Source organism: Catharus ustulatus, chromosome 24 (assembly GCF_009819885.2).
Source record: "Catharus ustulatus isolate bCatUst1 chromosome 24, bCatUst1.pri.v2, whole genome shotgun sequence".
NCBI lineage: Eukaryota > Metazoa > Chordata > Aves > Passeriformes > Turdidae > Catharus > Catharus ustulatus.
The window spans coordinates 7,760,616-7,775,547 of record NC_046244.1 but is presented as its reverse complement, the minus strand read 5'-3'; the positions used below and the strand labels follow the sequence as shown (position 1 = coordinate 7,775,547).

The 14,932-nt window shown below is 47.3% G+C and overlaps 1 protein-coding gene across 1 annotated transcript; it reads right to left on the bottom strand.

Moving 5' to 3' along the window:
• Positions 1 to 1,867: 1,867 nt before the first annotated feature.
• Positions 1,868 to 14,579, bottom strand: SLC25A33 (solute carrier family 25 member 33). Its single transcript, XM_033079720.2, has 7 exons — positions 14,472 to 14,579; positions 8,623 to 8,802; positions 6,371 to 6,448; positions 5,213 to 5,313; positions 4,372 to 4,438; positions 3,045 to 3,325; positions 1,868 to 2,425 (listed from the first exon to the last, which is right to left on the bottom strand). Exons 1-7 carry the CDS (start codon positions 14,519 to 14,521, stop codon positions 2,223 to 2,225), a joined length of 960 nt encoding a protein of 319 aa, XP_032935611.1. The 5' UTR covers positions 14,522 to 14,579; the 3' UTR covers positions 1,868 to 2,222.
• Positions 14,580 to 14,932: the final 353 nt, after the last annotated feature.

The window sequence follows — 14,932 nt, the reverse complement described above, 5'->3', positions numbered from 1 at the left end:
ATTACTTTCTGTAGAAGCTGGAGATCAGGAAAGAACAGTGAAAAATTCCCTTAGATTGACTTTGACAGAGAAAGGTTGTTGGTTATTTTTAAATTCAGGTATCATTTTGGAAAAAGCTACTTCAAATTCTCCCCTCTGGTAATAGGCTTATTCCATACTCATGACATCAATGGGATTGCTCACAGAGCATCACCTAAAAATGGTAACTCTTTACAGGGTTTAAGGAATCAAGGGTTAGAGAATTTTAAAAAATCTATTAGTATAATTAAATTCCTTCCTCTCTCTAACTCAGAAACTCTATTATCTCCCAATATAGTTTATTAACTCCTTATCAAATTAAGACTAATTCTGTCAGGATTGGTAGCAAACCTTAAAGGGCAAAACTAAAAATGCTGCAGAATTAATTTCCCATCAGATTTAGGCAAAACAAAAAATTGGTAAGAGAGAAAGCAAGAGAAAATGAACAAGTCCCAGACTTCTCAAAAGGGTTGGAGTTCCCTCACCTCATTCTCAAAAGACATCAGCAGTCTACACATTTCACTAACATTTCAGAACTGAGCTGGTGCACTGCAAGTACAGAGGAATGCTAATATAGGAAAGCAGATCTCAGAAAATGTTTCAGAGTAGCAGTACAAGTGTCCTAGTTCTCAAAAATAGAAACACTGTTTGACAGTTTTGCCTCCTATAAAGAGCCTGAAGATTTTGCTGCTCATCATCTCCATAAAAAAGGCCAATCTTTACTCAACTGTTTCCTATTTTAGCTTAAGGGCAATGTGATGAATTATTTCCAGTAAGACATAATAGAAATCAGGTTTTTTTTTGCAGTTTTGCCTCATAATGAAGTACACACACACTCTACTCTCCTTGCACTGAGCTCCTGCATCACACTGATGTCAAACATGACCTCAAGCACCAGTCATCAGCTGGGGTCTACTGGGAGCAAATGGGAAGGGATCCAGTCACAGCCCATCCTACTTCTGCACCAAAATCCCAGCCTGGAAGCTGCACCTGATCCCAGCAGCCCCACTCACTGCAGGGAGTCCCCAGTGCTCCTTCTGAGCCCTCACATGTGCTGAGAGCAGTCCCTGAGGTCAGAGCTGCCCACAAACACCTGAGATGCTCCAGGACTCAGCCCTGCCCAGATCCTGGCAGGGAAGGCCAAGGCTGGGCTCAGGTGCTGCAGTGTTTGTCTCAGCTGCCAAAGCAAATGAACAGAAGGGCAGAGTATGGCCAAAGCAAAACACCAGCCCACACTATTTCAGAGCTCTGAAATGCATTCCCTGCACTGTCACTAGTAATTCATGTGCCACATTCAATCACAAGGTGCTGCTGCAATACAAGGGGGGTGAATGAAATTAAAATGAAAGCATATCCTACTGCTTTTGAAAGAACTAATCTCAAGTAGGCAGGGTGTCTGATTTGTAAGTGAAAGGCAAAAATTGTATCATGAGAACTGTTGAAAATCTTTCTCTTGAGGAGCTTGCACAGTCACTGACTGTCCTTGTGCTCCCAGGCCAGCACCAAAGCAAAGTCCAAAAGCCACAACACATCTGTTCACAGCCAGCACCATAACCATGCACCCCCAATGCACAGGGCACACAGAACTGTAATTCCATTCTTACTAAAAGCCTCCCACCACCACACTGCCAGTGCAAGTGGCTTTTCTAAGAGCTGCTGGTGTGCACAGTTCACACCATCAAAACAGAAACAAGTTTGTCCTGCTTGGACACTGCAGGGTGTGGAGGTTCACACTGCAGTGAACAAAAACCAGAACTACCCCTACCTTGTGTGGGCACTTGGGCTATTACAGTGCTCAAAAGCAACATGACCCAGTTGTAAGAACAGTTTCAAATGTCCAGGCCAGTTCTCCTGTTTTAATACAGTTTTAATGAACGTCAGTCCAAGAGATCACTTGATAGTATGAGGTACATTCCTTGACCACATATGGCTGTGCTTAAGGAAAAGGACAAACATATAATTAAATTAAATACTGTAATTTAATTTAGTAGCATTTAATTATTATCAAGTTAAAAAAAATTATAATTAACTATTAACATTAATGACTTGAGACCTTTTAGAAAGCATGAGTCCAAAAGAAATATCCACAGATGGTCACAGACTTGTAGAGTTTCCACCAGCACTGCCACCTGCAACAGTCTCTTAAAGGACTATTTGTTCAGTGAAGAAATTGGTCTTCAGTCTGTACAGGGAGCTCGGCTCTGCTACTTGGTGTGGTCCTCCAGGAGATAGACAATTAACTCGTAGGTGGACAAGACAATGGCTGTGTTTGGGATCTGCCTGATGAGCTGGGCAAAGAGTCCTCTGTAGAAGGCCAGGTACCCCTCCTCCCGTGCCACCAGCCGGGCTGTCTGCAGGAACGTTTTGTACTTGGTGCCCTCCTCTCGCAGCCGTGTCCGGATCACCTCTGCAAACAGAGCCCAGAGTCACCAGGGACAAAGCTGCCAGTGCCAGGGAAGCTGCTCTGTGCAAAGCCCAGGGACAGGCACACCTCCTGAACCAGCTGCCAGCCACTGCACCCAGCCATGGAGCCCTGCACACACTGCCCTCCAGGCAAGAGCAAGAGCTAAAGAGGAGCTCTCTCTCATGTGGAATAAATGAATGATTTGCTCATTGAGGCTAATACAGATCTAAATGCTTTACTGATGCCCACATAATCAATATTGCTCCTTCTACACACGCCACTCACAGCTATCCTAAAAGACTAACAGTGTTCAGTCTTGAAGTGCTTCCCACTCCCTGATCCCAGAATCCCAGAGGCTGTGGGTACTTACCAGCTGGGGCTACCAGTGAGAACAGAAACATCAGGCCATCACTTTTTTAGTGGTTTTTGAGTTGTTTTTAAACTAGCCAGTCCAAATCACATGTCTAACTAGGAATAGTAGTAAAAATGCCAGTGCAGAAGCTGAAGTGAAATGCATTTGGCCCTTTTAACAACTCAGTTTTACAGCCCCAGACCCATCACTTGTCTTGGGCTCCAGGCAGCAGCTGTGGGACTGCACCCAGAAGGGGAAGGGTTAACATACCATGAGGATAAGCAATGCAGGAGGCACAGCCCTTGGAAATAGCAGCAGCAACCATCAGTGCAAAGAAGCTTGTGGAGGTCCTCTCAGTCCCGTTAGAAGAAGGGGGCAGCTGGATTTCCTTCAGGTACTGCTTCAAACTTTCATAAATAGCAAAGCAGATAATGGTCTCAGAAATGCCTGCATAGGAGGCAGTCAGGCCCCTATAGAAACCACGGATACCTTCTGTCTGGTAAACATATCTAGCACACTGCAAAGCATTCATTGGTTTGGAGCCCCTCACTCTAAAACACAAACAGAACAGAGCATATCATCAGCCAAGAACAATAATTAATATTAAAAAAACCCAACAACTTAGGTTTTCAATATTTTTATAACTACAGAAATGGTTCTCTGAGTTTTACTCCAAAATTCTCCTAGGAAAGCTGCACAGAGCAGGACTATGATGTTAGGAGTGCACACTTGGCTTTGCTATTTCAGTAATATATACTGATAATTCCTTCAGCTCAAGCTCAATCTAGTCTGTCACAGTTCACACCAAGGCCTTAAAAGACAATAAGCACTGAAGAGACACTGCTTTGTGTCAAGCTGGTGATTCCATTTAAAGCCATTTCAGCAGGCCCAGGGACAGCAGTCTGCTGCATGAGAAATAATTCTTCATTTTAAGAGGCAGCACTCAGTTCAAAGGTGCCACCCTGCAAAGTGCTGGAATTAAGTCTTATAAATTATTTATAATGCTGTCGTGCCTTATAAGATCCTTTTTATCTGACCTAGCATGTCCTTGCAGGAAGGAATTTCCATTCTAAGCAGTCATGTTATTAGCTGAGTCCTTTATTGCTTTGATATCCACCAGTGACTGTGAAGCATTGGAGTAGAAGAAATTGCTGCCAGATTCCCTGTGTCTTCTGGGTGTGTGGCTAACAGGAACACAGTGGTGAAGGAGGCAAAGGAACATTAAACCACTGCAGCAGATTGTCAATACATTTATCCTCATCATCAACCCCAGAACTACACAGGACTCTATGCAGCAGAGAGAAAAATAATGCTGTGTTAAACTAAAGATTTTCAGTGAAACCAGAGCTGAACCTACCCCAGCACTCAGGGCAACTCCACATCCTTCTCAATAGTTTCTGTGCATCAAATTAAGAAAGACACACAAAACCTGAACCTTTAGTCTGACCACACAGAAACATGGCCTGAACTGAGAGTCAGGGCAAAACTGGGCAAGATCTATGCAGGTAAAAAGAGCCATGGGTGAAACCACGAGGGTTCAGTTTTCCAGAGGCTCCTGCAGCCCCCCAGGGGCTCCACTCCCCCCTCACTCACTCACTTCCGTTCCAGCTGCATTCTTGTTTTCACCATCCATATAGGGTTCATCAGGGAATTTGTGATAAAGGCTGAAAAAACAAGACCAGAAGTGCAGCTGAATCCAGGCCACTGTACTGCCAGGAGCCTTGCACCCTGTGCAGTGAGACACTTCTGCCACCAGCTCCAGCCAGAGGTGTCCAAAGCCACACAGGGGCACAGCTTCCAATGTCATGGTAAAATGCAGGAGGCACCAATCCATGGATTCTTCCTTTTTACACCTATTTCCCTGTGTCATGCCCCTGAAGGCTGTTGCAGACTGGTTTTGGAATTCCAGCTCCAAGGAACCCGTGGGGACACCAAGCTGCACTGGACTCGTGTTCCCCAGGGCTGCAGGTGGTGCCATTGAGCTGCTCATTAACAGAGCCCACCCCTAATTAAGGGCTTACTTTGGGAATGATTATTTTTAGTGACCACTCTGGTGACTGCTGGTTGAACCAGGGGAGCTCTTCTGCAGTATTTTTCCTACAAGAACAAACTATTTTTCCCAGCCTGGTAGGAAAAATACAACATCCTGAAACAATTTGGCAAAAGCAGCATCAGAAGTTTAATGGTGTTTACTAATATTTTTTCCTTGCATTAAGAGACATGACCAGAGCACTGCAGTTGGAAAAAACATCCTAAATTAGTAAACAACAATCTAGAAATATTTCTGTGCTGAACAGAAAAACAGTTCCTCAGTAGGCAAGGCCAGCTAGGAGCCAGCAAACTCCTGGTTTTTGGCTCAGATTAAGTGCACCTCAGATTAAGTGCACATTTTCAGCACTTGCCACACACTGGCCTCTGTTCCTGGATTACAAACTCACCTGCAGAACCTGCAGAACAGACGTGCACAATGTTGCTGTTGGGCACAAACATGCTGTTAAACTGCTCTTTGGCTTTGGAGTAGCATGCAAAATAGACAGCCCTGTGGGGGAAAAAAGAAGAAAAGCAATGTAATACAGACAATGCCAAACTAGACAATTACTGTTCTTTGCCCAGCCCCCTGAAAAAAAAGAATTGTCTCTGAAGAGGCCTCCACATGAGTATTCCATCTGCATGGACACAGGGGTTTTTGTTCTCTTCCTTCCCTTGCAGTGCCACAGTTTGAGTTGACACCCCCAGGGCAGGAATTTTTGGCTGTGGGAGGGTGCTGCAGACAGCAGAGTGAGCTGCAGGGAAAAGCAGAGCCCTGGGTTCAGAGCCCTGCTGCAAAGGTCACCTGCACACACAGGATTCCCTGCTGCTGGGGGGACAGCCCACCCACCAGGCAAGAGGCCAGGGAGGGAGTTCAGCTCTCTTCAGGTGCCTTTCTAACTGGAAAGCTGGTTCTAACTGGTTCAGTTTCAGGCAGAGAACATCTGCCAATATCCAGGCTGTTAATGAGTTTTATCATTTCCTAGACAGAGATCTCTGGCCCTGCCAGGAGCAGGACAGGCACAGGGAGAGACTGAGGTGCTGCAAGACTTCCAAATGCAAACCAACTTCATTGCTGCTGAAAGAGGGACTCACTCCCCTTCTGGGGACTCCTGAGACTCCTTCCCCCTCAGCTGCAGTTTTTCATTTGAGAAGAATTGAGGCAAGCAAGGCCCAGAGGTCAATTCCTCTCCCCAGGCACTCCCACCCACTGCTAGGCAGGCACTGCTGTGCTCAAGGCAAGCAGGACATCAGAATAATGCAATTATTAACCCTACAGACCTTCCTGCACTGCTTTCTCTTCCTTTTCAAGCACAGAAGTAGCTCTTGCAATGACTTGGAACTTAAAATGTCATTTAAATGTCTTTACTCTGCACCTTCCAGTATCATAGCAGTGTAAATCAGATTTTTATCAGAATTCCTTGGTGTGCACACTGAGCAGAATGCAGACACCAATCTCAGTTTATAGATGGGATAACTTCATGGCCTATTATTTTGAATCACAAATGCACTGTAACATTTGTGTTGGCACCTTAAACATGGCTTTTAGCAATAGTTTAACTATTTACCTTGATGGTGCAACTCCAACCAAGTTTGGACCCAGCCCTCGGAAAAGTGACCTTGGTCCTTCTTTTTCCAGAATTGACCTTAAAATAAAAAACAAACAGGGAGGGAAAAGATAGTATTTGATTTAAAAGTTAGTTTCTTGTTCTGTCAGGCAGAGAGCCAAAAGAACCACACAACAGCACACAGAGTATGACAGGTGAAGCTGTTAGATTTTAATCTACATGATATACTTCAAAATAAGTGGAATTATAAACTGAGTAAAAACCACTGTACCATAAAATTCAGTGCTCTACAGGCAAATGGATGTCAAATGGCACGAGGTTATAATTTCCATTCTTTGAAAGCTGTAAGGAACTGGATTAAAGTTTCATGGAGTACACAGTGATAGTTGACTCTGATGAACAAAGAATATTTTTAGTGTTCTCTGTATCTAAGCAATTCAAAAGTTTTGCTGCCCATAGAGTCCTGTACAAAGAGCTGGGAAAGAAATCCTTTTTCCTTTCACAATTACCTAGGGATGTGCTTTTACCCAAGAAAGCTGCACTGGGACTGGGGGGCTCACTGGGAATGGGGAGCTCACTGCAGCCACTGGAGCTGCCAGGCTCTGTTTGCTCTCCAGCTCACTGGCACTGCTCAGAGTGCTCCCCACAGATCCCAGCCCAGCCTCCCTGCACAGGAGGGGACACAGGAGCTTCTGAAACACTTTGTTTTCTGCAGCAGAGCTGAACTTTCAGTCTGAACTCCAGGGCTGAGTGTTTCCAAGGAGACAGATCCTCCAACCACTCGTTCTTTGTCACTTAACAGTCACGACTGCAGCTTCCAGCTGGGCTAACTCATCAGAATCTTAAATGGATTAGACAAAACCAGCCTGTCCTTCTGGAGTGCTCTCTGTCAGCAGCAGGCCTGACCTGCCCTCAGGGTACCTGTTTTCTTCCTATTTACAGGAGTTCAGGCCTTTCATATTTAACACCTTTAACTTACACAGCAATTTAACTCTAGGGCTCTTCCTTTGCCATACAATTTTCCCAAACCATGAGGTCCAAGCCAAGTCCAGTTTGGCATTGATCAGGACTGAGAAAGGGATGAAAGAGTAAAAGCAAGGGACCAAATGTCACTTCTTTCTGACATTTGTACTTTCTCAGGTCATAATCAATAGCACTGTCTGCTCTCCATGGATGCTGCCTGCAAGGGAATGGCAGCAGAAATACTCTGCTCTCACTTCTCAAGCATCTAAAGTAATCAGGTTGAAAACTTGGCAATACACACAGCTAAGCAAGATCCCAGTCACCAAAATTAATGAGCTTAATAAATATATTAAAAGGCTGACCCATTTTAAACCATTTCTTCTCTCCCTAAAAAAAAAAAAAAAAGGACAACCCCAGAAAAAGATGGGCCCAGAGGATGAATTAAGATCCTTCTGCCTTAAAAGTTTTCACTTTCTATAATTACAGCTGCCTAAAGTCCAATGCTGCAAGGTGAAAAAATAGCAAAGGAAAGGGCATGAAAATCAAAGCAACTGGCACTGCCTCATGCATTCAGTCACGAATTGCTCTAGACTCACCTCTGAGTAGACAAAGAAATGTTTGGCAGGGGAAAGCAGGCTGTTTACAATACAGAAACTCAAGTCCCAGAATGACTCCAGCCAGAGAGCTCTGCAGAGAATTTGAATTAGCACTCCAGTGTTATATAACTGTGCAGCTTCTCCCCAGGCACTCTGCCAGGCGTGCTGGCCTTACATAAAACCATTCAGCTCGCACTGCTGGTGGGTATTTTCCTTGGCACTCCTGCCACCTGATCTCAGCAGGACCTCTGCATCACCCTGGGGTGCCCAAGCAGCCAAACAAACTCAGTCCTTCTGCAGGAGGTCTGACCACAAGTCCCTGGTGCTTTGGTATTAAATACAATGGCTGAGATTGTCATAGTTGCTGGTAGAGCTACTGAGCAGCTGTTAGATAGATAATTTCACATTTCCTCTTCTTTATGAACACACATGTGACAGGGAGCAGCTAGACCATCAAACACTGCAGTCTGATCCACTCAAGGCTGTTCACAGAGACTAAGACAGCTATAGAGAGCACTGATGGATAGTGAGAACCAGCAAAGACAACAGCTAACAGCAGAGGAGAGCTCAGCAAGGCAGGACAGCTGAGGGATAAAAGCCCCCAGCCCCCCCAGCACTTTGTATTTTAGTGAATCAGTGTATTTTAGTGATCAGTGTGTCCAGGAATGGTGAATGACAGGGAGCAGCACTCACTTGAGAACACTGAGGAGCCCAGGGGACACAGACGTTGGCCTGACCACTCCTTCCCCACTGATGGTCCCCAGCTGCACCTGGGGGTAGTACACAGTCCTGAAGGCCAGCTTGGAGCTCTGGAGCCTCGTCTTTATCACCTCCAAGGGACAGGTAAAGATGGCTCCAACTGTTCCTCCACACCTGCAAAGAAAATCCAAAGACACAGTGTGACAAACTGCTGTAAGATGTGCAGAACAGCACAGAAATTCAGTCTGAAGACATCTCCAGCTATTGCAGTCTTTAGGAAACTGGCATTGGGCAAGGCAGGCTGTTCCCATGCCCTGGGGGAGGGACAGAGATGAGGTAAACAAAGGTGAGACCAACACCAACAAACATCCCTGGCAGGCCATGGGACCACTGACTGCTCCCATGGGAGTTCTGCCTGTAAAAACTTCCCTGGCATCCACGGCTCAGAGGCTGCTGTCCTAAAACAGGCACAGCCTTGGATGGAATTTTCTTATGGGAAGCAGGAAGCTGCCAGAGGAGAACGAGCCACTGGGGATTAGGACACTACAGAAGGAAAAAAATAAATAATTCTTCACCATTTCAGTAGTTATGGTTAGAGAACTGTGTTCAAAAGTAGCAAATATCAAAACCACACTAAGCTAGGCACTCTTAAAAACAATGGGTATCAACTTTTCTAGGGGGAAGGAGGGAAGGAAGCAGCAAGGATGAGGAGGGTTGGCAAACAGAATAACAGGGCAGAAAGGCTCCTAAAAAACAAACCTCCCATGCTCTGACAACAGAAGGACAAAAATGAAATATTATACACACATGACCCTATAACAAGCATTTATTCATCTTAATACAGTCAGACTGAGCCTCAAGAAAAGCACATTGGGCCCAGAATATAAAGTGTATGAGTCTAATTTTCATTTTTATCAGTGATCTGGAAAGTGACTGGTCAAATTATTTCTCTCTCTGCTGCTGCTCCTCTTAGGTAATTGAATGTTCCTTCTAGCCAAATTCATGATTAAACATAATGCTGAGGTTGGCTAAAAGGTACTATATCTACATTTTATTACTCAAACACACTGGGATTTAGGAAGACTTAACTAAATATTTCAGGTTTCTTGCAAGGGCATTTACTACAGCTGAACTGACTAGGAAATATTTTCTTTGTTTGCACAAGTGTCAAAGCATGTGATTGCTTCAGAAAGCTGTGTTTAAGATTTTCCTTAGAAAACACCAGGGGTCAACAACTTAACTCTCTTTGATGTTCATGTGAAATTGCAATTTTAGTAATTTTCCATGAAAGGGAGATGAATTAAAAAAAAATAACTGCACCCTTTTCCACAAACCCACACTGCTTGCTAAAGAACATTGGGTGCACTAATTTGGGAGCAGAGATCCACAGAAGAACATTAACAAAGGTGTTAGTGGGTATTTTCTAAAGCCCCTTCCAGACATAACTACCTTACTAGGAGAATCTTTTTTTAAACACAAGGGAAAGGGCAATAAAAGAATGGCAAAAAGATCCAAGCTGTAGCTGCACACCAGCTCATGAATGCAGCTTATTTTGCCTGCTGAACATTTTATATGACCAGAAACCATTCTGTGCCAAAGCCCCAAAGCCCCACACGTGCATCAGCAGCGTGGCCACCCAGGCAGTGCAGCCACAGAAATCCAGGCTCTTTCCAAGGCTCAAAAGACACCCCAGAGCTCGTGGCCAGGGAACACAACTTCCTCACCACAGCTTTCAGGTTCTGCAAGATTCTGTCCAAGCATGGCTCCAAACTCTGCTTTTCAAATGCAAATTTCTCCACCAGAGAAACTGCTTTCATGGAGACTGGGAGAATGATTTCACAGCATTGCTGAGTCCTTGCTCACTCCTCCTCCTTGCTGAAAGGGAGAAAAGCTTAAACTGGGGAGAATCCAACTGACAGACACTGTGAGAACTTTGCCTTCATCCCTCTGAGAGCACTGTTGAATGTTGACTAAAGTCAGAGCCGAAATTGTGTCACTTGGCTCTGAAACATCAGTGCTCACAGGCCTTATCAGCTCTGATTATTCTGTGTACCAAAGCAGGGCTTGGAGCTGAGCCCTCTGTGCTCCACAGGAGGAAAAGGCTTCAGCTCATCCTCCTCACACTGCTCACAGCTCTCTGAAATGACATTCCAAGGGGAAAGGCCCATCTGGAATGGCTTCTCCAGCAAAACCTCTCCTGTTCCCACAGCTCCTGTCCCCCCATGCTGCCTTTCCAGCTGTGTCTGTCCAGAACAAACACACAGGTGTAATTAACTCCTGACTAATCAACACACTCCAGAGCAACCCCAAGTCTGGGGGAACTCATGAAGGTGATTTTATTGCCTTAATTCCCAATTCATTTATCTACCAATGCTCCACTACTGTGTATTCAGTCTTCAGTCCCCACTTATTTCACAGTAAATCAATACTTTGACAGGAACAATTCATAAATTCAGAGCACTGAAACTTTATTTTCTACTTCTGAACTACCAGCTGCTCAGTCTAGTGACTCCTTGCCCCACAATTTTTTAGCCTCTCTGGCATATTCTCTCCCACATCAGCTGTCTTGTCTTCCTAGTCCACTCCTTGCCTTTCAGTCTGATAATCCAGTTAATTTATGCAGCCTTTAATATTTAAGTACTTCTGCTAATGCATTTGTAATCCTCTGATACCCAGCACGACCAGTTAGTATCTGCAACACCAGTTTTAACAGCTCTGAGTTCTTGTTGTCAGTAGAACATTCAGGGAAAAAAAACCCCATTATCTAACAGCAATTCTCAGAGTGTCACCAGGGTGCACACATTATGTCCCAAAGAGAAATATGCTGCAGATAAGAAAAATAATTTACTTCCATAAAGAGAACATTGTTTTAAAAACAGAGTCCAATTCCCATTTTCTCTTGCTGCCAGCTTTCTGTCTTTACAGAGTCCACCCTGAAGTATCAATGACCTGCATTTGAAATAAACTCTCAGCACCCACTAACACAATTGACAGATGCCAAGAATCTTAATTAAGACTTACTTCATCAGTCCTAGATTTAATCACTGAGCAATATTCTTAATACAAATATCAAGCCAACGTTGACTGTTACAGAAGTCCTGCAGAACAAGGATCCAGTAGAGTTCCACTGAGTTCCCCAAGATGATGGAGCAGCCTGGTCAGAGCAATCCCAGCTCATAACCAGCCTGACACATTTTGCTGTGTGTTTGAAATTCTATTGATTTTCTAAAACACGCCACACGCTCTAGCGTGGCACACAGAGCAGAATCAGCAAAGCACGTTCTGCCTTTGGTATTTCACTACTGCTGTGTCCACACCAAACAAAACAAGGTCCTGCCTTGCCAATGCCAAAGGAGGCTGAGTATCAGAACACTACAGACTGTTCCTAATGCTTTAATGCCATTAATCGTCCATTCAATTCCCACCCAACCGTGCTGCCATCAGGTGCAGGTATTCCTGTAAGCATTTCCTGTGTTCCCTGAGCTAGGGAATGCACAGGAGCCTGAACTGGAGCAGGGTGAGAGCCAATCCCAGCCCCAACTCCTGGTTCTGGAGCACACACACCCCTTCAGGAGAACACTGCTTCTCCACTTTACACATGGAAACCTTTCCCAGACCGTGTCAGCACCAGCACATTGCTTAACACCTTCTTAGGAAAGCTCTGCAGTAACCAGCATTGCTCCAGCTGGAGGGACAACATGGAGCAACCTGTGCTGAGCAGTTTCCCAAACAACACCCAGCACCAGCACCCTGAGAGCAGCAGGGAAGCAGGAACCCTGCGTGGAACACGCTGGGGTCTGTTCTGCACTGGGGCACTGCTGTCCCTGCTGCTCCCCAAACCTTCCCCGAGGGCACTCTGCTCTGCTGCTGCCACCGGAGCCTGAAAAGGAACCAGCAGAAACTCAAGGGCCAACTCATCGTCTGCCTGAACAACCTGGTTAATAGGAAACCATCTCTTTCAACAACTGCAGAGCACTTTGCAACATCCAAGCTCGTTTCATCAGCCTCTGAGGTGCTAAACCTTCTATTCTGGCCACTGAGATTAGCTAAGGCTGGCCTGCCAGCTTTGTGCAGACACAAAGACACGAATTACTTTTTAATCTGACACCTTCCCAGAAAACCATCACCATACCAATAATGCCTCTATCAAGATTCTCTCAAGTGAAGGGTTCCTTTTATTTTCTCTGCAAAAACCACTTTAGAACTGAGCAGAGCACTGGGATCCTTGCCGGAGGCAGAGGGTACAACAAACGCTGAGGGAGATGCTGACCTCCCAGCACGGGATTAAAAGAGCCATGAGTTTAAAAGTCTCGCTTATTTATAGTCTGAGGAGTTATGTGAGGACAGCCAGAGCTGCGGGTGGGCGCTGGCACTGCCCAAATTCCGTGTGAACACCCAGCCCGTGCCCCAGGTACCGCTCTGATGGCCAGGGATCCGTGCAGGGCATTCATTGTCTCTGAAAAACCTCACATTTGTTTGGTTTAATGTTGTATTAAATAAACCCATTGCTCCAGGGGCATGTCACAGGAAACACAAGTATCCTGTTAAGCAACACAAGAACCAATGGCAGATTTAAACTCACAACAGGTTTCATATCGGCTTCCTAACCACTGTCAGCTGACAAGCACCAAGGAATATTCTATTACTTAGATAATTTAAGCTGATAAAAAAAAATAAAATAAAATGTTTCTGACGAGGCCAAAAGGGCACTTAATCTGTACAAGGGATGATTAAAACTTAATTTACAACATAAAATTATCTTCCTAGACTGCTACTAAAACAACTGCAATAAGCTAATTGTGGGAGAGTTTCTGGGTTAGGGTGCAACTTTTAACACAACAAACCCCACAGTTTACATATCCCTGAAGCAAGGACCGGGCAGCAGAGCCGAGCCGTGCCGTGCCAGGCCATTCACCCACAGCCAGGACCGGGCAGCAGTGCCGAGCCGTGCCGTGCCAGGCCATTCACCCACAGCCAGGACCGGGCAGCAGTGCCGAGCCGTGCCGTGCCAGGCCATTCACCCACAGCCAGGACCGGGCAGCAGTGCCGAGCCGTGCCGTGCCAGGCCATTCACCCACAGCCAGGACCGGGCAGCAGTGCCGAGCCGTGCCGTGCCAGGCCATTCACCCACAGCCAGGACCGGGCAGCAGTGCCGAGCCGTGCCGTGCCAGGCTATTTACCCACAGCCAGGACCGGGCAGCAGTGCCGAGCCGTGCCGTGCCAGGCCATTCACCCACAGCCAGGACCGGGCAGCAGAGCCGAGCCGTGCCGTGCCAGGCCATTCACCCACAGCCAGGACCGGGCAGCAGTGCCGAGCCGTGCCGTGCCAGGCCATTCACCCACAGCCAGGACCGGGCAGCAGAGCCGAGCCGTGCCGTGCCAGGCCATTCACCCACAGCCAGGACCGGGCAGCAGAGCCGAGCCGTGCCGTGCCAGGCCATTCACCCACAGCCAGGACCGGGCAGCAGTGCCGAGCCGTGCCGTGCCAGGCCATTTACCCACAGCCCAGGACCTTCTCGGCCCCTCGTTCCCCTTCCTGTGCTCGGTGTGACCCCGGCATGGGGCACCGCCGCATGTCGCGATAGGGACAGCGACACCGCGACCCGGCAGCGCCCCGGGCCCGCAGCGACAGCGGGGTCCCGGTCCCGGTCCGTGTCCCGGTCCGTGTCGGTCCCGCAGGGCACAGCGGGGTCCCAGTCCCAGTCCCGGTCCCGGTCCGTGTCCATCCCACGGGCACAGGGAGGTCCCGATCCCTGTCCCAGTCCCGGTCCCAGTCCCGGACCGTGTCGGTGTCGGTCCCGCGGGCTCCCCGGCCCGGCCCTGCCCCGGTGCCCCGCACTCACCCCCCGGCGAAGAGGTGCAGCAGGGTGTTCTCCTGCGGGCCGCCCGCCATGGCGGTGAGGATGATGAGGATGAGGAGGATGAGGATGATGAGGATGATGAGGGTGATGAGGATGATGAGGGTGAGGATGAGGAGGATGAGGACGATGATGAGCAGGATGAGGCGGTGCCGGTGTCACCGCCGGGCCCGCGCCGAACGGGCCGCGCGCGCGTGACGCCGCCGGGGGGCGTGACCGGCGGCAGCGCGTGACGTCACGATCATATGAGAACACGCCCCCTTAATGACATCACCACATGGCCAGACACGCCCCTTGTGTGACGTCATGCCACAGATGGCTCCGCCCCCTCCCGTGACGTCACGGCAGCCGAAATTCGGTGGCGGGGTTTGTGTCGCGGTGAATGATTTATCGGTTTATTTACGCCTCCGTGGGACAGCTGCCATCGTGCGGCGGGTGACTCCACA

Bases quoted from the DNA above. Each gene is read 5' to 3' on its own strand.
- SLC25A33 (XM_033079720.2), bottom strand. From the start codon at position 14,521: ATGGCGGGCGGCCCGCAGGAGAACACCCTGCTGCACCTCTTCGCCGGG. The intron at 6,449-8,622 runs GTGAGTGCTGCT...TTTTATTTTAAG, and splicing joins GGGCTCCTCAGTGTTCTCAA to GTCAATTCTGGAAAAAGAAG. The intron at 3,326-4,371 runs GTGAGTGAGTGA...TTTGTGTTTTAG, and splicing joins AGAATGCAGCTGGAACGGAA to AGTGAGGGGCTCCAAACCAA.